The sequence below is a fragment of the Meriones unguiculatus genome, chromosome 14 (assembly GCF_030254825.1).
Source record: "Meriones unguiculatus strain TT.TT164.6M chromosome 14, Bangor_MerUng_6.1, whole genome shotgun sequence".
NCBI lineage: Eukaryota > Metazoa > Chordata > Mammalia > Rodentia > Muridae > Meriones > Meriones unguiculatus.
In genome coordinates this window covers 2,872,896-2,895,436 of record NC_083361.1, presented here as the reverse complement: position 1 = coordinate 2,895,436, position 22,541 = coordinate 2,872,896, and the positions used below count along the sequence as shown (strand labels likewise).

General features: G+C 56.9%; 3 protein-coding genes across 8 annotated transcripts in view; all 3 read left to right on the top strand.

Annotated features, from left to right (window-relative positions):
* The window catches only part of Sptbn4 (spectrin beta, non-erythrocytic 4), a 91,710-nt gene extending 90,108 nt beyond the window's left edge, over positions 1-1,602 (top strand). For all 4 annotated transcript variants that reach the window (XM_060366504.1, XM_021650627.2, XM_060366506.1 and 1 more), the window contains one exon: positions 530-1,602. In XM_060366504.1, the coding sequence (XP_060222487.1) occupies positions 530-688 (159 nt within the window). In that variant the 3' untranslated portion in view covers positions 689-1,602. The remainder of the gene's footprint in view (positions 1-529) is intronic.
* A 320-nt stretch (positions 1,603-1,922) lies between these two features.
* On the top strand, positions 1,923-14,181 carry Shkbp1 (SH3KBP1 binding protein 1). Its single transcript, XM_021650628.2, has 18 exons — positions 1,923-2,074; positions 2,282-2,335; positions 2,458-2,503; positions 2,601-2,674; positions 3,093-3,151; positions 3,312-3,392; positions 5,224-5,385; positions 5,965-6,055; positions 6,149-6,339; positions 7,045-7,160; positions 8,301-8,388; positions 8,485-8,601; positions 10,075-10,245; positions 11,733-11,888; positions 12,266-12,362; positions 13,178-13,356; positions 13,548-13,662; positions 13,781-14,181. Exons 1-18 carry the CDS (start codon positions 1,989-1,991, stop codon positions 14,016-14,018), a joined length of 2,121 nt encoding a protein of 706 aa, XP_021506303.1. The 5' UTR covers positions 1,923-1,988; the 3' UTR covers positions 14,019-14,181.
* Positions 14,182-18,909: 4,728 nt separating this feature from the next.
* Positions 18,910-22,541, top strand: part of Ltbp4 (latent transforming growth factor beta binding protein 4) — a 29,184-nt gene continuing 25,552 nt past the window's right edge. For all 3 annotated transcript variants that reach the window (XM_021650652.2, XM_021650653.2, XM_021650651.2), the window contains exons 1-4: positions 18,910-19,067; positions 20,861-20,919; positions 21,063-21,204; positions 21,608-21,717. In XM_021650652.2, the coding sequence (XP_021506327.1) occupies positions 18,925-19,067; positions 20,861-20,919; positions 21,063-21,204; positions 21,608-21,717 (454 nt within the window). In that variant the 5' untranslated portion in view covers positions 18,910-18,924. The remainder of the gene's footprint in view (positions 19,068-20,860; positions 20,920-21,062; positions 21,205-21,607; positions 21,718-22,541) is intronic.

Sequence of the window (22,541 nt, the reverse complement as noted above, 5' to 3'; positions counted from 1 at the left end):
AATGACCCACCACTCTGCCCCCATTACATCATATTTGTGTGTGTGTGTGTGTGTTCATGAGTTTGTGTGTGGTCACGCATGTACTGTGCCTTGGGTGTGGACAGTCTTCCTGAGTCAGCACTCTTCTTCCACTGAGCCGGTCCTGTCTGTTGGTGGCCACCAGGCTCCAGTGTACCTTTGCCCATTGGGCCCTCTTGCTTGCCCAAAACAACTTATCTCCTGGCTTTTGTGAAAATGAAGTAAGTTGGTGCGTGGAAACCGATTAGCACAGGGCCTGGTCAGCGTCAGGGCTCTGCGAGCTCCTGCTCACTCAGTATTACCCTCCGTTTGCTGTGTTTGTCCCTGCTTGGGGCCGCGGAGGTGGGTTATTGCCTCTATTAAGTGAATAAATCCACAGAAGCGCTTATAGCTGTCCCCTATCCAGACTGCCAGTATTACCGTGGTAACAGAAGAGGAAGGTGAAGCTAGGGGGTCAGTGTGGTCGAGATGCTCCTCCACATCCACGGGCCTGTCCTGCTTCTTCCGCCAGGAGGAGATGAATGGCTGGCTGGAGGCTGTGGCCAGCTCAGTGGCAGAACACGCGGAGATTGCCCGCTGGGGCCAGACACTACCTACCACGTCATCCACAGACGAGGGAAACCCCAAGCGTGAGGGCGGGGAACGCAGGGCCAGCGGGCGCCGGAAGTGATCGCAGGTACCCTCCCCCCGTTGGAATCTGACGAGTCTCCTTGCCCCTCTTCTCCACACCGTGGACACAAAGACAGTTTCTCATCCGCAAGGGCAGGAATGGCTGCGGATGTGCCACGGTGGGCCCTGGAATGGAAGGGACTTCTCCTGCACTCCAAGAGCTGGTGGTAGGGGGTTGCCGTCCCTATAGCCATATCTCGGTCCCTTCCCGCTCGCCAACCACCCCAGGTGCTGGGGCTCCATTCTTTTTATGCAATAACTGAGCTTGGTGGGGACGGGCGGGGAGCAAGTTGAGCCACGCCCCTGCCCAGTCTTCAGATCCTGCCCGAGAAGCTGGAGTGGCGAGGGATCTGGGAGGCGGTGACACCTGTTGGCCTCCTCTCCGCCCTAAGGATGGACACGGGGGCGCTGGTGAGGTCCCCTGGACCATCCAGGGTGCTAGGGGGTGGGGAGGGGACATACTCCCTCCCCGCCTTTACCTCACTTCCAATGCTGCCTTGATCGGTCTGGGAAGAGGGAGCGAAGGGGCCCTTAGCCCCTGCACTCCACCATCTCAGAGCCTTGTGGTTAATTCCTGACTTAGTTTATTTTTGCAAAAACGTAGACCTCCCTCTCCTTCCCCCGCCCCGCATCCGCGAAGGCTTTTAATAGGAGGGGAGTCAAAGTTCAAAACTGTCTTCCTCTCTCCTCTCCCACCCAGCTGTAAATGCCACTTCCCGAGGGGAGGGGGGTGGGGAAGCCCTCCCCCTGCATGCTTCTGGCTGGAGCACCTCCCTGGGAGCGTGTGTGTTGGGGGATCAGGGTTACAAGCAGCCCCAGTGGCTGCCCGGAGCCGCCGCCGGGGCCGGGGGTGCGAGGCGATGTGGCAGGCGCACACTTTATGTACCTATAATAAACCCTTTGGCTTTGACGGTCTACGCTGGTTTGTTCGCGTATCTGAGACAGGTTTGGAGGGTGGGCTGATGTGGGGACGCGGCTGCGAAGACCATCTCCTGGACTCTCGATACACCAAACATTGGTCAATAGGCTCCTCAAGGAGTCACTTGGAAGTTACACCCAAATATGGAAACCCTAGGAAAGGGGGGAGTTACTAAACTACCCCAAAGGATCCCCCAAGGTGCGCCCCGTCGGGGCCAGGAAAAGACCGCCCGGCCTTAAAGAGTCAGAGAACGTAATGTGACGAGCAAGCTCTGTCCAATCGTCGAAGGAGCCAGGAGTCTCTAGACCAATGAGCAAGCGGCAGGGGCGGGGTCTGTGCGTACCCGGAAGTGGGTGCAAGCCGGCAGGCTCGCCGGGGGGCCATGGCTGCGGCGACGCCTGCTGCGGAGCGGGTCCCGGGTCGGGGAGCTCCCGGGGAAGTGATCCATCTGAACGTGGGGGGCAAGCGGTGAGTTGTGGGAAACCCCTGAGGCTCCATCCTCCGGGACCGAGGCGGGAGAGCCGCCTCCTCTCGGGGTGGGGGTGGTAATCCCTGTCCATCAAGAGTTGCTCCGCCCCATGCTGGAGGCTTGGCTCTTGGATAAAAATGCCAAAGAACGCGTGGATCACGCTGGAGCAGGCAGCCGTCCTCACCTCTCCTCTCCCCATTGCCCAGGTTCAGTACCTCTCGCCAGACGCTTACCTGGATCCCAGACTCCTTCTTCTCCAGGTGATGAGGAGAGCCAGTTCGGGGCGAGGGAGGAGGGGGTGAAAGGAGAGAGTGTAGGGAGACCTATTTCGACCCTTAGCCCCCTCAGCAACACCTGACACCTCTATTTCCCCTTCCTGTAGTCTTTTGAGCGGACGCATCTCAACTCTGAAAGATGAGACGGGAGCTGTGAGTAGGGCAAGATCAAAAAAGGGACGCCCGGTGGGAGGAGGGGCGACAGGGCCGCCTACTTACCCCCGGCGTTTGCCCCTCACCCACCATGCAGATCTTCATCGACAGGGACCCCACCGTCTTTGCCCCCATCCTCAACTTCCTGCGGACCAAAGAGTTAGACCCCAGGTTGGTACGGGTAAAGGGGTGAGTCCCGCCTCCTTCTCGGGATGTGCGTTTGTTCCATTCTGAGAATTACCCAGGCTTGATCGTGCTATCCAGCCTCCTCCATAGATAAGCACCCATTTCTTCCCTAGACTTTCTAAAGTAGTTTATGTAACTGTTTGTTTGAAGCAGGGCCTTGCCCTGCATCCCTGGCTGCCTGGAACTCGCAATCCAGACCAGGCCGGCCTCAGACTTCCTTTTATCTGCCTCTCACGTTCTGGAATGGCAGGGTACCCCGCTCTCAACCTCCCTAGAATCTTAAGCCTGTAGCAGCTGGTTAGGCTTCAGTATTCTCTGTGCAGTTTCAAAAACTTTCTCCTGAGAATGTGCTGCCCGCCCCCACGCCCCAGACCTTTACATCCCAGTCTCTTCTGTCACCCAGGGGCGTCCACGGCTCCAGCCTCCTCCACGAAGCCCAGTTCTATGGACTTACTCCACTGGGTAAGTGGACGTGGCCCCCGGCGTCTCTGACTCCTCCAGTCAGAGAGACTGTTGGATTAGAGCTATGAGCACTGGATTTGGGTCTGGAAAAATAGATGAGGGGAACAGGGGTCGGCCTTAGTTTCCTTTCAGGTTAAAGTTTTGAGTCTTTCCCTTTTAGTTCGTCGCCTTCAGGTAAGGGAAGAATTGGATCGATCTTCCTGTGGAAATGTCCTCTTCAACGGTTATCTACCTCCTCCAGGTGGGCACTCCCTGTTGATGCTAGGGAGGGGGAGATTGGGTTAAAGACTACATTTCCCATAAGGCTAAGGAACCGGTACTGGGCGCCCTGAGGTGCAATGGGAGTTGTAGTTCTTTTTTAGATGCTTGGAAAGGAAATAGGAAATAGCATTTTCCAAGAAGCTCTGCAACAGCCACGAAGAGCTCTGAAGCATGCACCGGAGATTGGTGGGAGTTGTAGTCTGAGTTCTCTTAAGTTTCACCCATTTTTCAGAAGAACAAAACGCTTAAAATATAAGCTAACTTTATGCCACAAACAAAATGAAAACGTGAGCGGAGCAGCTGGGCGTGGTGACACCTGCCTTCAATTCCAGCACTCAGGACGCTGAGGCAGGCAGATCTGTGAGTTGGATACCAGCTTGAGTTACATATCCAGTTCTAGGACAGTCAGGACTACATTAGGAGACCATGCGTAAGTCTGCACCCAGGGTTTTGTGCATTTGAGGCAGAGCCGCACCCCCAAATCCTGACTGGTGAATTTTTGGCAAGGGTTCTACTTCTGAATCATGCTCACATCCCTTCCCCAGTAAAGCCTAGGAATGTGCTCTGCAGCTGAGCTACGGCCCATCTCTATATTTACTTAAAAGAAATAATTACTATGTTTATTTGTTTATTGGTTTTTCGAGACAGGGTTTCTCTGTGTAGCCCCGGCTATCCTGGAACTTGCTCTGTAGACCAGGCTGGCCTTGAACTCAGAGATCTGCCTGCCTCTGCTGGCATTGAAGGTGTGTGCCACCACGGCCTGGCCCATGTATTATTGGGCGTCCAGGGGGAGGCGCCTGTGTCTGGAGGTCAGAGGACAACTTGCAGGAATGGATTGAATGGATTGTCTCCTTCCACCACTCCGGCCCAGGATCAAAATCAGGACTGCTGGGCTTGGAGGCAGTCACCTTCACCGAGACATCTCTACCCTCTGCCTTTTTTTTTTTTTTTTTTTTTTTTTTTTTTTAATACATTCTCAATGAGATGTTCAGTCTGGCCCTGAGCTTGCAAATAGCTGGTATTTAATCCAGAAGCAGAAAGACACGCATAGTATACACTCATTTATAAGTGGATATTAGCCATATAATAGCCACACTAAAGTATACAGACCTGAAGAAGCTAAACAGTAAGAAGGACCCTAGGGAGGATGCTTAGATCTCATTCAGAATGGCAAACAGGTTAGACACCAGAAGTGGTGGAAGAGGAAACAGGATGGGAGCCTACTACAGGGTCCTCTGAAAGGCTCTACCCAACAGAGGATGGAAGCCAAACTTTGGGCAGAGCATAGGGAGTCTTATGGAAGAAGGGGAAAGACAGAAGGACACAGAGGGGACAGGAGCCCTACAAGGAGGCCAACAGAGCTAAAATAAATAAATAAATAAAAATCTGAGCCCAGGGGGTCCTGCAGAGACTGATGCACCAACCTAGGACCATGCATGGAGAGGACCTAGACCCCCTGCTCAGATGTAGCCAGTTGGCAGCTCAGTCTCCATGTGGGTTGCTGAGTAAGACAGTCTTGATGAGACTTAACAAGCTAGGGGGAGATGGCAAGGGAGGAGAACTCCTCCTTTCATTGGCCTTGGGGAAGGGGATGGGGAAAGAGAGAAGGGGGTGGGACCAGGAGGAGTTGAGGGAGTGGGCTACAATTGGGATATAAATTGGGTCACTGAAGGTCATATCCCAGCACCACGGAGCACCTTCCCCAGGACGCCATGCCCCACAGTGGGGATTGGTGCCTGTCGTGGTCTAAGTGTCCATAGGCTGCCCGCCATGACTATAATTGTGGTGACTGCCACCTCCTCTACCTGTAGTGTTCCCAGCAAAGCGGCGGAACCGGCACAGCCTAGTGGGACCCCAGCAAGTAGGGGGACGCCCAGCCCCTGTTCGGCGGAGCAACACGATGCCCCCAAACCTGGGTAACGCAGGGCTGCTGGGCCGGATGCTGGACGAGAGAGCCCCTCCACCCGCATCAGGTACGTGTCTGTGTGTGTGTGCTACGCTTGGGACTCAGCCACTGTCTCCCTAGTCTCTTGTTTTTCTGTTCTGAGACAGGATCTCTCTCACTCGGGCCCAGGCTGGCCTGGTGCTCGGAGCAATCCAGTCCTCTTGCCTCCGCCTCCCAAGTGCTGGAATTATGAGGATGAACGCACGTGTGCCCTCAAGCCCTCGTGTTTATTTGGTGATCTATTTAATTATCATTAGTGTGTGCGCGTGTGCACATGTGTGAGAATGCGTAATAGCACATTTGTGGAGGTCAGAGGACACCAAGTAGGTTTTGGAGATTGGGCCTGGTTGTCGGGAGTGTGCCAGAACTTCCTTTATGTGATGAACCTGTGCCACTGCCTCCAGCTTCTCTGTAACTGATGTTTGGAGACAGGGCCTCACTAAGTTGTCCAGATCGGCCTTGAACTTGTGTCGGCCTTGAACTGCCGCAACCTCCACACTACCTGAGATTACAGGCCTCCACCGCCAGATATAGCTTCCATTTCTGTCCTTTAGGTCAGGGCGAGTGGGCCCCTGTGACCCTGCTCTGGTCCTCTCTTACCCCCAAGGCCAACCGGAGGAGCCAGGGATGGTCCGCCTGGTGTGTGGTCACCACAACTGGATTGCTGTGGCCTATACCCACTTCCTCGTCTGTTACAGGTGCCGAGGGTGGGGATGGGCTTGCGGGAGGCTCTGGCCCTGTGGCGAGGGTGGCTCTGAGGTGGAGGTCGCTGATGTCTCCCAATCCCACAGGCTGAAGGAAGCCTCCGGCTGGCAGCTGGCATTCTCCAGCCCACGCCTGGACTGGCCCATTGAGCGCCTGGCTCTCACAGCTCGGGTGGGTGGCGGTGCTCTGGGGGAGCACGACAAGATGGTGGCTGCAGCCACAGGCAGCGAGATCCTTCTGTGGGCTCTGCAGGCGCAAGGTGGAGGCAACGAGATAGGTATGCCCTGTGGACTTTTCTGGAACCCTGTAGGATCCTGTAACCTGTTAAAACCACCCAGCCCATGAAACCCAGAAACCCATATAAGGAGAAGGATTCTGTGGCCCAGTCAGGCTCTTTGCCCTGTGAGACAATGTTCCCGACCTTCCAATCCCCCATGCTTCATTGTTTCATTTTGCCTTAGTCAGGGTTTTACCATGTAGCCCAAGCCAGCCTTGAATTCCAGTTATTTCTCTCCTCAACCCTGAATGCTGGAGCAGAGCCACAGCAAGAGCCACCATGCCCAGTTAACACGCTGATTATATTTTATCTTTATGATATATTCATTTATGTGTCTGGAGAGAGGGGATCATGCATGAAATCCTGGATCTGATCCCAGCACCATCTAAACTGAGTATTGTGGTACAGGGCTGTAATCCAGCTCACAGAAGGTGGCAATCCAGCCTGGGCTATATGAGACCCTGAATCAAAACAGTAGCACTCAGCCCTCAGCTGTCATGCTTCAGTGGAAGGGTGGAGGCCCTTTTGGAAACCTCAGCCTCTTAGAATTCAGCTACCGTCAGACTCCCACACCCGTCAGAGTATCCCTGTAACTCCTGGAATCCTCTTTGCCCCGGGGATGCCCTGGCCTTCGGGCCTCTCGCTGCCCCACCCCCGCCCTGCAGTGGGCTTCCAGCCCCTGCTGAGCCCTCCTTGCTGCCGCAGGCGTCTTCCACCTGGGCGTGCCGGTGGAGGCCTTGTTCTTCGTTGGGAACCAGCTCATTGCCACCAGCCACACGGGGCGCATCGGAGTGTGGAACGCGGTGACCAAGCACTGGCAGGTGAGTTCCGGTCAAGGGTCTAAACTGTGCTGCCCGGGTTTCACCCCACCGGGGAAGAGCCAGAGAACCCTACGGTGGGTGTGAGATGAAAGTCTGAGGATCGTCTGGGAGGCCTTCCTGGAGGAGTGGCTGGGTTCGGAGGAGAGTGGGGAGGGTCCTTCAAGCACTGGGCTGGAGAGTGGGTGTAGGATGGTGTAGCAAATGGGAGAGATGTACTGTGCTCATCACTCTACCCAGCCTAGGCCGCCTCTAAAGCATGGAGGGAAAACAAGGAACCATATTGCATTTCTCTTATAAAAGTATATTGGGAGAAAGACAGAGGTCCAGAAAGAAGCACAGAAGGAGAGAAATAAGAAAAAACAGTGAAGGTGAGGGACACAGAAACACACACACACACAGAATAAAAATAGCAAAGGCTGTAACTTAATGGTAGAGGAGCCCCTGCCTAGAGTCCCCCAGTGAGGGGCTGGGGTATGGCTCAGTGGTAGACCCCTGCCTACAATCCCCTAGTGAGGGGCTGAAGGGGGGTAGCTCAGTGCTAAAGTGCTTGATTAGCAGGGAGGAGGCTGCACAAACACGCATACACACACACACACACACGTGTGCACATCTACAACGCCAGGGCATGGGAAGCAGAGATAGGATCATCATTAGCCCTTCAAGGGCAGTGTGGGCTATTTAGAAAATTCAGTATCAGCCTGAGCCAGATGGGGCTAAGCGGCTGGAGAGATGGCTCGGCATTCGGAGCGCGCACTGCTCCTTCCAAGATTGCAGGCTTCTTTCCTAGCGCCCACATCACAGCACCTGTGCCTGCAGCTCCGGGGGATGTGGCACCTCTGGCCTCGGTGAATGCCCACATTCATGTGCACACACTCATGGTCTCAAAAAATCATCTTTAAGAATTTAGCAAAGACAGAGAAGAGGGCCAAGGAATGATCAGTCTAAGATAGAGAGGAAGGCGCAAAGGCACGTTACAGGGAGAGCCAGCGATGGTTCACGTATGATGTCACAGGCTGCCATGAACGGCAAGGCAGGAAGGGATAGGCCCAAGCCAGGTGGCCTGGCCAGGCGGACACACAGGAATGGGGGAACAGCAGGGATGCCAGGCGGGTCCCACGCCACTGCTCTTTCCTGCCCCAGGTCCAGGAGGTCCAGCCCATCACCAGTTATGATGCAGCCGGCTCCTTCCTCCTCCTGGGCTGCAGTAATGGCTCCATCTATTATGTAGGTGAGTAGCGCCCTGCCCCCCGCAGTCTAAGGGAGGGAGGGTAGACTGGAGCAGGAGCCTCACACCAACCCGCTCCACCCCTGCCTGCCCACCTAGATGTGCAGAAGTTCCCCTTACGGATGAAGGACAATGACCTCCTTGTCAGTGAGCTCTACCGAGACCCGGCAGAGGATGGGGTCACCGCCCTCAGTGTCTACCTCACGCCCAAGACCAGTAAGCTGTGATGAGCTCCTACCCCGCTGTCACCAGCCAGCCGCAGCTGTGATGCAGCCTCCCCCTCTGTCACCAGCCGGCCGCAGCCTGGCCTGCAGCCTCTACCCCGGCTGTCACCAGCCAGCCGCATCTGTGATGCAGCCTCTACCCTGCTGTCACCAGCCGGCCGCAGCCCTTGCCTGCATCTGTGTCCCTGCTTGCACGCGGGTGGGATTCCTCATGAAGGGGCCACATGGGTTCTCATTTCCTTCAGCAGGTGGTTTAGTTTTGTTTAGCTTTCTTTTAGGTGCTGGGCTGCTGCTGGCCTGCCCATGACAGGCCACTGTTAGGTAACTATTTTGTCTTTCCCCTGTGCCATCAGGACATGACATTTGCATAATTCATAAAACCCGGATTCACTCCAGATAGCAGACAAATCCATGCTCAAGGATCCTTGATTTTTTTTTTTCTTTCTTTCTGGGGAGCCCAGACTAGCCTCTAACGTCAGAACCCCTCATCCTTCTGCTTTAGCCTCCCAAGTGCTGGGGTCACAGGGCAGCCCCTCGGTTCTTCTCCGCCTCCTAGATTTAATGTCCGTCCACTTCCTTCCTAAGCGGGACACCAGTGCGTTGCCTGCAGCCACTGCACAAATTTCTGATGCCGTATTTTACCCACCTGTGTTCCTTACGATGGTCTGGTTAGTTCCTGGGAATCTCTCCAGCACTTGGGAGACAGAGGCAGGGGGATCTCGGTGAGTTCGAAGCCAGCCTAGTTTAAACAGCAAATTCCAGGCCAGCCAGGGCTACATAGTGATACCCTGACTCAAATAAAATAAAATAACTAAAAATAAAACTTTTCTGAGAATCTCGAAATGAAAAGTTTGTGGGCGAGCTGGCAGTGGTGGCCCACCTTTAGTCCCAGCACTTGGGAGGCAGAGGCAGGCGGATCTCTGTGAGGCTGAGGCCAGCCTGGGCTACACAGAGAAACTCTGTCTCAAAGAAACTAGAAAAGAGAGAGAGCGAGAGAAAGAAAGGACCAAAAAAAAAAAAAAAAAGGAAAGAAAGAAAAGTTCGTCCATGGAGTCCTGAGAACTGGGATGTTTCTTATTCTCTGTTTATGTGTCATTCTGGAATCTTGAAAAAGATTTGTTTTTAATGAGTATGAGTGTTTGGCTGCATGTGCAGAAGCGTGACATGTACATGTTCCGTGCCCAAAGAGTCTAAAAGAGGGGATCAGATCCCCTGGAACTGGAGTTCCAGACAGCTGTGGGCTGGCGTGGTGCTGGGATGGAACCCCAGTGCTCTGGAGAGCAGCCCTCGCTCTTAGCCAAGGAGCCATCACTCCAGCCCAGCCTGCTTCTTCTCAGTCTCATTCTCTGTGTGGGTCTGTCTCTCGGCCTCTTTCTGTCGGTCTCTCTCTCCTCCAGCTTTCTTTCCTCCTCTCCCCTCGCTGCCCTGGTTCTGTCTCCATGTCAGCCCTTCTCTTTACTCCCAGGTGACAGCGGGAACTGGATCGAGATTGCCTACGGCACCAGCTCAGGGATCGTGCGGGTCATCGTGCAGCACCCTGAGACAGTGGGCTCGGGGCCCCAGCTCTTCCAGACCTTTAGTGTGCACCGCAGCCCTGTCACCAAGATCATGCTCTCCGAGAAACACCTCATCTCAGGTGGGTCCCTCTGCCGGAGAGCCAGCTTTGAGAGCGGGGAGCGGGGCCTTCCAGTGAGGGCAGCCAGGTCCATAGGCCTTCCAGTGAGGGCAGCTGGGCCAGGTGCACAGGCCTTCCAGCGGGGAAAGCGGTGGAGGCACCGCTCCGTGGGAGTGTACCAGAGAACTCGCGAGGGTCATCAGGAAGTGGAGGAAGACCTTAGCCGACACAGTGACTCATGCCTGGAGCCCAGCGCTCAGTAGGCTGAGGTAGGAGACTCACCTCCAGTTCAAGGCCAGCCTGGGCCTTGTGTGGAAATGTAGCGCTTGCTTAGCATAGTGCCAGGGAAGCACTAAGTGTGAATCCTATCACCAGACCTGTAACCCTAGCACTCTGGGGGGTGGAGCCAGGAGGGTCAGAAGTTTAAAGTCATTCCGCTGCATAGTGAGTTTGATGCCAACCTGGGGTAGATGAGAGCCTGCCTCTAAAAAATAAGAATAAAAAGGTTTACAGTAAGGGAACCAGTCTCAGGAAAAGTAAACATATATTTAGGAGGTGGGGGTTAAGAAAATAACCAATTCATCAGGCATTTATTGAGCATCTACTGTGTAACAGGCTTAGGATGTAGTGATAGATACCAGGACAGATCCCTTCCCTGTGTCCGAGGGGACTGATTCTCTAGTTGAAACTGCAAATGATAGAGAAGTAAGTAAGTAAGAATGCAGGGCGGGGCATGAGTCAGCAGCAGAATGCTGCCCCGGGTGCCGGGTGCCCTCGCTTCAGTGCCCAGCGCAACAAGACAGAGTAAATAAGCAGAGGAAACCAGGCCTGGTAATGCATACCTGTAAACCCAAAGCCGAGAAGGGGTGACGGGTGTCCAGCTAGGTGAGCCTCAGGTTCAGAGGGAGACCCTGTCTCCAACTACGAGTTGGAAGGGACGGAGAGATGGCTCAGCAGTTAACATCAGTGACTGCCCTTCCAGAGGTCCCAGGTTCGACTCCCAGCACACACATGGTAACACACAAAGGCTCGGGCCCCTGGCCAGCCACCCTAGCATAATGGGTGATCCCCGTATGCCCATAATAGAAAAACTGTCTTAAAAACGAGATGGAGGGACTGGAGAGATGGCTCAGTGTTTAGGAGCACTGGCTTTCCAGCCAGAGGGAACTGGCAGTGCAAACGAACCAGTGAGGAGGGTGGGAGGGGATAAATGCAGAAGGGCGTGGCCAGTGTCGAGGGGTGATGTCCTTGCTCTGGCTGAGTGTGGAAGAGGGACAGGACAGGAACAGGAAGCTCAGAAAGAGAGATGAGGAGAAGGGCTCCTAGGTGGGGTCACGCTCACAGCCTTCAGAGGCAGAGCCAGCAGGGTCTCTGAGCATCTGGAACTCCAGCTAAGAAAGCTCCTAAAATCCTCTGGACCCCTCTGAAAGGGCTCATGCTGGGGAATCCAGAGGTCAGAACTGTGGTCGTGGCCAGGCCTGACCTTCAGCTCTCTCTCCACTCTTTAGTCTGTGCCGACAACAACCACGTGAGGACATGGTCTGTGACCCGCTTTCGAGGCATGATCTCCACCCAGCCTGGTTCCACCCCGCTGGCATCCTTTAAGATCCTGGCGCTGGAGTCGGCTGATGGGCACGGAGGCTGCAGTGCTGGCAATGACATCGGTGCCTGCTGGTCCCTGACCCCTGACTCCTCCCCACAGACCTTGCCTGGGCCGTGTGGGATCCCACTGGCCCTGTATACATCAGCCCGTTTAGCTGCTCCGCTGCCCACCAGCCACACCTTCCCCTTGGCCTCCCCCTGACCTCCCATTGCCCTCTCTACTCCCACTGATTCCCACTGATCAGCACTGGTCAGGTTGCCTTCTCCCTCCTGGCCCCAACACTGTTGATCCTTGTGAACCCCTGCCTCTCTCTGCCTCTGCTGTGTTGAGCATGGCCTGGGGACAGGATCGAGGTCTGGAGTTGGCAATGGAGAAAGGGTGGGCCATGGGGTCTGAAGGCCCCCTGGACCCTGGCTAGCCCTTACCCTGCCCACCCAGGTCCCTATGGTGAGCGCGATGACCAGCAGGTGTTCATCCAGAAGGTGGTGCCAAATGCCAGCCAGCTCTTTGTGCGCCTCTCCTCCACTGGGCAGCGGTGAGTACTAGAGAGGACCCAAACGCTGTTCACCCGAGGGACCTGGTCCTGAAGGAGCAGAGGCCACAGGGTCATGTGTGTGAGGAGGACTCTGGAGACAGCCCAGGCAATGGGGAGGGAAGGGGTGCAGGGGTGCTCGGGTGAGATGGATCACAGGCAAACGGTTGGAGAAGGTTTGGGTTGCACGCTGGGGTGAGGAGGAGGAGTGGATGGACACACAGGAAGCTGAGGCCTTGTTCTGAGTGTGTGGGAAGCGATGGCCGTGTAAGGGGATGGACAAGAGGTCAAGAGGCAGGGGTCAAAAACCAAGTGCCTGATGGGAGTCGGGGTGAGACAGTGATCTGAGAGATGCTGAGTGGCCCATACAAGATGGAAGATGCTGCTGAGACCAGCGGGGCATGTCGGAAGGAAGGGCCCTGAGGCCCCTAGGATACGGGAGTGTGGATGGGGCCAGAGTGTCTGAGATGTTGAAGCAAATCCAGATCGAAGCTGCTGAGGCTGCAGCCTGGCCGGTAGAGTGGGTCAGCACAGCACATGCGTAGCACACGTGAAGCCGTGGGTTTGAAAATGAACCGGGTGGTATCGGCCCGTAACCCCAACACTCAGGAGGCCGAGGCAGGAGGATCAGAAGTCTAAGCTCCTCCTCCGCCACCTGGTGTGTCACAGGCCAGCCTGCACTACGGGAGACCCTGTCTCCCAACAAAGAAAAAAAACCGGATGGGGATGGATAAGGATTGGGGGCGGCAGCGGACCCAGGGTGTAAGGAGAGGGACCAGGCCGAGTGACTCCTGACCCCCCATAACCCCCCCACACAGGGTGTGTTCCGTGCGCTCAGTGGATGGCTCGCCCACAACTGCCTTCACGGTGCTGGAGTGTGAGGGCTCCATACGGCTGGGCTCCAGGCCCCGACGCTACCTGCTCACCGGCCAGGCCAACGGCAGCCTGGCCATGTGGGACCTGACCACGGCCATGGATGGCCTGGGCCAAGTCCCTGGTACTCCCTGCCCCACTTCAACCCTGTCCCAGGCCCCTGCCCTCTGGTCCCCATCGGCCTTTCTTGCCCTCCAGCCCTTTCTGATTGCTTTTCCCCTTTCTCTCTCAGCCCCCGCCCCGCCCCGCCCGCACCCCATCTATCTCTGCATCCTTTCTTCTCTCCTGCCTCCAGCTGCTCTTTGCCTCCTCCAGCAGGTGGCCTGACCGAAGAAGAGCTGATGGGCCAGCTGGAGCAGTGTGAACTGGCCCCGCTGACCTCCTCCCGGGGTGCTCTCCCCAGCCCCTCACCCAGGACCTCTCTTACCAGGTAGCCGCAGCTCTGCTTCCCTCTTTGTGCGAAGGGAACAACACAGTGACACGGGGGCGGGGGATGAGGGCGGTGGTGGGGGGCTCTGCCCTGTGAGCTGAGTTTCCCTCCCTCTCAGTCTCCACTCAGCCTCCAGCACCACTTCCTTGTGTGGCCACAGAGGGAGCCCCAGCCCACCACAGGCAGAGGTCCGGCAACGCCGCCCAGGGGCGGGAAGCTTTGTCGATAGGTGTCAGGAACTGGTGAGGAGTGCGCCCGAGCCCCGACGGCCACCGACGCCAGCCCCTCGACCCTCCACCGGTCTTGGGACTCCCCTGACATCTCCCAAGAACTCTCTTAACGAGACCTCCTTTTGAACCTAACTGCCACAGTGCCTTTACACAGACTGGTCCCAGGGGACTCAGAGGCTTCTGGTTGGAGACAGGACCTCCTTAGAGCGAGCATTGTCCCTGGGGTCCCAACACCCTCCTTTCCTAAAAGCCAACGTCACCCTCCTTAATAAAGCCCTCACTGCCAACACTCTTTGTATTCTTGTTTTTTTTTGGGGGGGGTGAGGGGTGATTGAGGGGTAGGGACCAATCAGGTTCTGAGCTTTAAATTCAGAAACATTGTACTGGGTGAGGCATGCAAATCTCTGAGTTCAAGGCCAGCCTGGTCTACAGAGTGAGTTCCAGGACAGCTAGAGCTACGTAGGGAGACCCTGTCTCAATAAGTAAACAAACAAACAAACAAAACTGGGAACATCCGCCTTCTGGTTTAAGCAAGGAAGAGAACATAACGCTCACTGTCTGGCCGCCGCAGGCTGCATGCAGGGGTTTGAAGGCTTAGAATGGCCTTCTGCCTCTTGCCTTTGTTTTCTTCTGGGGTGCTCATCTGTAGTCCAGATGGCTCCAGAAGAACCTTACTGTTCCTCCCTCCCTCCCTCCCTCCCCTTTTCCTTCTCACAGCAAAACAAAGACAACGCAATCACAACAAAATGAGCTAAGCGCAGTGACGAAGCAGCAGCAGCACCCAGGAGGCTGAGCTAGGAGGATCTCAAGTATTGATGGCTAACAGCCAGCTCGGCAGGATCTAGGCTCCCCAGGGAGACAAACCTCTGAGAGGATTTAGGTTAGGTGAGCCCCTGTGCATGGCTGAAGGATTGCCTAGATTAGGTTCCTGGACGTGAAGGCTCAGCCCTAACGCGGACGCCACCATGCTGTGGGCTGGCATCCCGGCTGCACGAGAAAATGAGCTGAGTACCAGTGGTTCTTGCTTTTGCTTCCTGATTGCATATACAATGACCGTGGTGAACTGTACCCTTGATGTCAGCCAAAATAAATCCCTTCTTAACTTGCTTCTGCTGGGCACTTTTTATAGCGAAAGATAAAAACATCTAATGCATAAATTAAGAGTCTACTCTGGCAGGGCATAGCGGCACACCCATTTGATCCCAGCCCTCTGGAGATCTCAGTGAGTTTGAGGCCAGCCTGGTCTACGCAGCAAGTTTCAGAATAGCTGGGCTACACAGAGAAACCCTCTCTCAAAAAACAAACAAAAATGGCCAGCCATGGCTTAACAGACCTTGTCACAAAACAGAAAAACAATTTTAAAAAAAATCACAAGATTGTCCTTCATGGTCTTGAGTCACTGGACCAGTCACTGGTCAGTGTGGTGAAGGGTTTCCACAGTCCTAACCTGGGCCACGAGCCCTTAGAAGCTAGGAGGCAGGGCCAGCCCCATATGGGCAGAGTGAAAGAGGTTACAAAAGATACTGGCCTGCCACGGTGGTGCTTTCCTTTAGGCCCTGCCCTTGGAAGACAGGGGCAAGGGATCTCTCTGACTATAAGGCCAGCCTGGTCTACATGGTAAGTTCCAGGCCAGCCAGGGTTGCATCGTGCGAAACCCCAGTCTCAATAACAAAACAAAAAAACCACCCTCCCCAAAAGGGGAAAGAGGATGTTGACCAATGGTTCTTTACTAGAAATGCTGAAAATTAGAGGATTGGGCAATAAACCCAGGCTGTTGAGATGCAAAAAGAAGAGGAAGGGACCTTCTCATTCCCAGAAATTCATGTCATGGATACCCTGGTGCTGTTGCTCCTGCCTAGAATTTAGCACTCTGGAAGCCAAGGTTGTTGGTGTCCTTTTTAACTCTACTTTATTTATGCCTCCACCTCCCTTCCAATCCCCGACCCTGGGTAGAGAGAAGGTTAGAAAGGAAAGGGCCTAGACCTCTTTAGACTTAGTTTCTGGGGGCAAGCCCAATCTTTGTAGTCAGACTATGCCCTGCACACCAGCTAACCAGCAAAGGCAGCACCAGCGGCCCTCTTTCTTGGAGCATCCCTCGCAGTGTCCTTGAAGCGTCCTCTCTTGGAATGTACTATTCTCTCTCTCTTACCCTCTCAGAGAGGGTATAAATCCTCAGAATTCCACTCACTGCAGCTGGCAAAGACCATACCCCTCTTCGAGCTGCACCAGGCAATGATTAGCTGTGGACAAACTGAAAGCAGCCCCGTATCCTGTACTTGGGATCAAAACAAAAACATAAAATAGCTGGGTTTTTAAAGAAACCAGGTGGACCAAGAGTTCAAGGTCATCCTCAGCTACATAGTGAGTTTGAAACCAGCTGAGGATACATGAAATACTGTCTCACCCCCCCCCAAACCCTAAGTGGCATGGAATTCCGGATTGGCAGAGCGTCTGGGACACAAGTGGTGGTAAAAAGGCAACTGATTGAACCCAGGGTGTTCTGGGATGCCCATAACCCCAAACTCCAGAGTAAGGTTTACATGCCAGGACAGTGAGAGCCCGTGGGATATGTGATTGGTAGGGATTCTAGAGTATGTAGGAGCTAGAATGTCAGAAAATCTACAAAACATGAGGCTGCTTCGTAATGGTCGCAGATCCAAAACACTGGGGTCATGTTTTTCCGTGCCAGAGAACTCTTACATTTCTACAATGCTCATGAGTCCAGGAGAAGCAGAGAGTGTTGTCTAATTGAGGTGATTTTGTTCAAGACTAGGAATAAAATAGTGCGCGGAGGAGAGAGCAGCGTGGTGAAGCTTCTGGAACACCGTGGCCCAGAGCTCCAGAGGGCTTTTGAATGTTGAGATCCTACTAGAACTCAAGGAATAACAAACGTGGCTTAAAAACCAGCAAGGGGAACTGGAGACTCCAAATTCAGGGGGGAAGGGAAGCCAGTACCATCCCTGCCATCCCCGGAAGTTGCAGTGGTAAGCCAGAGGCTGTTGCCTAGCAACGAGCATTGACGATGCCCTGGATCCTGGGCAGAAGGGAGACATTTCGGCAGCGCCCCCAGCAAATGCTCCAGCCACAGGGTAGGACATGAGGAGGGGCGGGGGGGGGGGGAGACAGGTGAGGGACGTGCTGTCCCACAGAGCCATGTGAGCAGGGACTTGGGGGGCCACACAAAGACAGAAGCACAGATCACAGTTAATGGGCAAAGCTGGGCTCTCCATCACTGCGCTGGGTCAGCCCAGGAACAGCTGAGAATGAGTCCCCACTGCCACCATTACTGCTCCTGGGCCTGTAGGGCCCTGGACAGTGGGTGGGCCCGCTCCGAGTCAGTGTGCGGTGGAGGCATGAATTGCTGTAGGTGGCAGTGATGGCGTGAGGGTGGCTGTTGAGTCACTCCGTGTGGCTCATTGCAGGGAGATGTGAGGTGTGCGACCTGTGTACCTTCCAGTGGAGAGAGGGCTCGGACGGCACGAGTCTGGGGAGGCTGGATCAGTGAGGGCCTGAGGCCAGGTTACGGCTGTGGCTGGGGGTGGGGCTAGAGTTTCAGTCAGCAAGCTGAAGGTCCAAGGTGGCAGTCCTCAACGAGGGAGGCCAAGGAAGGAGGAGGAGAAGTCCAAGAACAATTCCAAGCAAATTCGAGGGGGGCGGGGGGAGTTGAACTGTTGAGAGATGATGTTCCAAACCCAGAGGTGGCGCATCACAGGCAGAGTGGGCGCGGTTCGGCATTCTAAGTCAAAGGGTATCCCATTTCCCTCTGCCCGGAGCTCAAGAAAAAGAGGCGACTTGAGGCGCAGGCCGGAGCTCTCGGGGCTTGGGAGGCTGAGACGACAGGGCTGGAACTGGAGGTTGTGTTTGCTTGCTTGAAGCAGCTTCTTGCCATGCAGGCCTAGACGGCTTGGAATGTGCCTTTAGACCAGGCTGGCCTGAGGCTTGCCTGGCTATTCCTCCCACAGGCCGTGTGTACAGGGCTTACACTGCCATGCCAGGCTGACGTCCAAGTTTACAGCAAAGGGAAGGAACTGGGCTGAGACCCCTGGGCTTGGGGTCACAGGCAGAGCTCGAAGCCCCACCAGACTGGAGGGGGTGCGCGCTCCGTGTTCCGTAGCCTGTGCTCCCCCCGCCCGGAGAGGAGGGGATTAGAGGTCTCCAAGAACAAACTCTGGGGTTGTGAGGGTCATTGGGGGACACTCTAGGAGTCAGGCGGGGAAGGGGGTCTGGTGTCTCTAGGGACCTAGGCAGAGAGGGATGTGGGAGGGGCCGAGCTGGGAGTCCTCTGGGAACTGTCTGGTCAAGGGCGTAGCCTGCATTCACGGAAGGGCAGAACTTGGGAGGGACAAGTTTTTGCAGATGGTGAGGCTGAAACAATGGAAGGGGCCATCTTGCTGAGAGACTTGATGTGGCCCGCAGAGACGGCACCCGGGTCAGGTGGAAGACTGGTGCTTCAATACTAAATTCTTGTTTCCTCGAGATTCGGGTGGGAAGGCTGAAGAGGAAAAGAGGGTTTCGTTACGTAGCCCAGGCTGGCCTGGACCTCGGGATCTCCCTGCCTAACCTGGGAGGCGCCACCAGGCCTGACTCACCAGCAGAATGCGGTCTTTCTCACGTGGGCCGTGGGTACCGGCGGACTATCGGTTCTATAGCTAGACAGACCGAGTCATCCCAGCGCTGGGCAGAGGGTGAGGCCTATGTCGGTGATAAGCACTGCGGTGACTGGAGGCCTCGGCTGGAGAGATTCAGGCAGTCTGTACCTGACTCCCGCAATCCTCCCGCCTCCGGGGGAGCTCCCCGCCCCGGCAACCCCGCCCGGCACCTGTCCACCTAGCCCCTCCCCTGTCGCGTATGGATTGGAGCGCTGGCAGTGCCGGGCTCTGATTGGAGGGAAGTTTCACAGCCCCAGGCTGGCCTGCTGGAGAAAGTGAGTCGGCCTCCGGCTGGGGCGGGGGAGGGGGCGGGACCGGGGCCAGGCCGGTCTGGACCCACTGGACACACTGCCCTCCCGGAGCGGGACGCTGCACCGGACACGATGCGCCGGCCTTGCCTCCCCGGCCACCGCCCCCTCTTCCTGCTGCTTCTGCTCTCCGCCGCCGCCTCTGCTAGCGGCCCCAGTCCGAGCCCCAGCTCTAGCCGAGCCATCGAGGACGCGGTGGTCCCGGGCCACCAGGCCGGGTAAGCCCACTGCAGCATCCAGTAAGTCCGGTGGTCCCGGAGGATCAAGACCTTCAGATTTAGGAGACCAAGAAGCAGCTGCTTTGGGTAGGAGGATTGCAGGGCCGAAGCTCCTGGGTCCACCAGGAGCCCCTCTGCTGCAGGCGTTAGCGGTCGAAAAGCGCTGAGACGCTGAGGAGGGAGGGTCCCTCCAAGGTGGTGGGAGGATGAGGCCCAGCCGGCTTCCGAGTTCACTGGGGGGGGAGGGGGGGAAGACCCCAGGTGATACCGGGGAAGGCTTCGCGTTCTTTTAGCACGATGGAGATGGGTGGGGCCCTTGAGCTAGCGTGGAGCTACCCACGTCTCTTGAGTGTTTAAAAAAAGGGGGGGAAGGTGGGTGTGTTGGAAGGTCGTGGTGGGACCTTCAAGCAAAGCTGGCGTGCGCTGGGTTTCTGGGGGCGCTGGGTTGGTTGGGAAGGGCTTCTGGGTTCCTCTAGCAGGTGAAGAGGGGGCTGGGCTGCTGGCAGGGCAGAGCGAGGACCTGAGCGCGGGGTCCCCGCGTTGCCTGCTGCTCCGGCGCGGCGAGACCGAGCTCGTCGGGGCTGAACGGACGGCCGGCGCTTTGGCGGCGAGATCGGGGCAGCTGCTGAGGGTTCTGGGCTCCCGTCCAGTCGGAGGGTGGCGGGGTCGGTGAGCCCTCCTGCCCAGCAGCCGGCCCCTCCTGGCAGCCCTGCGCTCCGTTACAAAGGCCGCGGGCTCGGCTCCCGCCCGGGGCTCTGGGAATGCGTTTAGTAACCCGAGCCGCGCCGGGGGCGGGGCTGGGAAGGGGTTAACCTGCAGAAGAGGCGGGAGGCGCGGCCACCGGGCTGGGGGCCGTCTCGAGGCTCCCCCGGGACCGCCTGCTTCCGTTCTGAGCCCCACGCATCTGGAGGGTGTCGGGGCGCCGGACTCCCCTTCTCAGCATCTCCCAGGGTTGCTCCGCCTGGGCCTGAGCGTGCGCCGTGGTCCCCGCCCCCCCTTAGCTTGGGCACAATGGACTTGTCTGGGGGGCCTCTGGGCTCCTCTGGCAGCGCAGCCGAAGGGTCGTGGCTGAGACCCCGCGGCGCGGAGACATGGCCAGGAAGAGCCCTTTCCGCTCGGACACCGAGCCCCAAGGGCCAGGAGACCCTGGTTCCAGGACGCACACCCCGGAAAGGCGGGGACCAGATAGCAGTCGGGCTCAGGGTTCCCGGTCCTGGACTGCGGTGTCCCCTTCCACCTCAGCACTGCGCTGGACCCGGAGTCTGGGGAGTCACCGCAGTGCGCGGCCGCCGAGGTCTGTGTGTGTGTGTGGCGCCACCTGCCGGCCAGGACCAAGATGGCGGCCGAGTCCCGACTTCGAAGAATTAGTGGGCGGAGCCCTAGAGCCCAGACCGCCCAGGCTTGGAGATGCAGTTAGAAATCTCCTTTGAATGTCTCTGAAAATGATCTTAAGCCTGGCGTGGCGGCTCGCGCATGTAACTCTATCACTAGAGGCGTATGAGGCAGGAGGATTGCTGTGAGTACGTTCTAGATCAGCCAGGGCTACCGTGCATGGTGTTTATCTCAAAATAATGGCGTTAAGAATGAGTTCGAGGCCAACCAGAACTACATAATGAAAACTTGTCGAGAATGATGATGAAGATGCAGGTGGAAGTCCAAGCTAGTCTAAGCCCCCACTAGCTCCACAGGCAGAGAAGCGCCTCTCATGAAGTTAAACTGTCTGCTTGGTTTCCTCGCCACCCTCCACCCCCCCACCCTCCTTTCGGTCCTGAACAGTTCCTCTCTATTTACAGAGCTGCTGCCTGTCGCTGCTGCCTAGGCCAGGCACCTAGGAGAAGCCGCTGCTCGCGAGGTGGGTTTTCCCGGGGGTGTGGGTGTGGGTGGGCAGGGGATGAGAGGCCTCCTTCCCCAGCCCCACCCAGAATGAAGAGATGGACCAAGTGGATAGAGGCTCGGCCTCCAGCTTCTCCACTGAGTCCCCGACTGTCTCTGAAGCTTCCTGCAGGGTCCGAAGCTGCCCACCGGACAAGTGCCCAGGCCTGCAGCCGTGCCTGACCCCAACGCCCCCAGTGCCCAGCCCCAGCCCCAGCCCTGTGGAGAAAAAGAGCCAGGTGTCCCTCAATTGGCAGCCACTGACGTAAGCATCCGGTTCCTCCCCTCCCCAAACACACAGGCTGGTCCCGAGCCGCTGCCCGAGCTTCTGTCTCTTCTCTTCTTTGCCTGCCTTCATCACTGGCGCTTTGCCTCCTGACCTGTGTCCGTCTCTGTGCTCCCCCACTTTTTCCTTCCCCACCGTCTCTTCTCTGTTCCTGTTAGCTGTGTCCCCTCCCTGTTCCTAAACCGCATCTCTCTCCTCTCTTTCCATTTCTCTTTCTTCTCCCATAGTCCTTTCTCTGAAAGCATTTCTCTAAAGCACACCCAAGCCTTGTTCCCCATAAAAGGGCCGGAGGTATTGTAGGGCAGAGCCGCCGCTGGAAGTGTTTCTGGCCGAGGAGGCCAACTGAACAGTGGTGACAGCCTCTTCCGTCCCTTCCACCCAGTCTGCAGGAGGCCCGCGCTCTGCTGAGGCAAAGGCGGCCCCGAGGGCCGTGGGCCCGGGCATTGCTGCGAAGAAGGCCCCCACATCGCGCCCCTGCCGGCCAGGCCCGGGGTAAGAACACCCGCCCTTCCTCCACGTAGGGGGCGGAGGGGGTGGTTCCGGGCCAGATAAAGCCGTCTGGTTCCCACGATGCTGCCGCCGCCTGCCAGTCCCCCATTGTAGCTCAGTCCACCCCACTCCCCAGGACGCAGCCACCTCTAGGGACCCCTGCGTCCGGCAGTACGAGGTGAGCCAGGGACAGAACTAGACGCAGGCCAAGGGCGCTGACCCATCGGGGTGGGGCCGGGAAGCCAGGCGTCCGGGCTCCCGCGGCTGAAGAGGGGGGGCGGCTCGCCCAGTGGAGAGCGAGGCCGAACCAGCCCAGACAACAAAAGCGATTGTGCGGGTTGGCGCCTGCCTGGGCACAGGACGCCCAAGATTGCGGGAGCGCTGGGGCCGAGGGCCCTCCCTCCCACGTGCCCGACCCTCCCTCGGCCCTGCTCTTGCTCGGGTTCCGTACCCCGGACTAGACCCCCCTCAGAAGCCCCTCAGCTGTGTGGCCTTCATCCCACGGCCGTCCCTTCCTTCCTGAAGTCTTCCAGATGCGAGCCCCGGGCCAATGTGAGGACCCCATCTACAGTCTGGCCCTGCCCCTCGCCCTTATCCATCCCGACCCCTCCCGCCAGGTGTGCCCTTGGCCTGCTGTGGCACCCTCAGATGTGCGCCCCGCCCCTCCTCCCCAGAAACCAGCGCCTCGATTTCCTTTATGGGCTCTGGGCACGGACCCTTCTCACCACCCACACGCGTGCCATCTCGCTCCCACAGGGGCCATCCTGTCCTCTATCTAGACGAAGCCTCCTTCCCTGCGCCTCGTCAGAGGACCAGCCTTGAGCTGG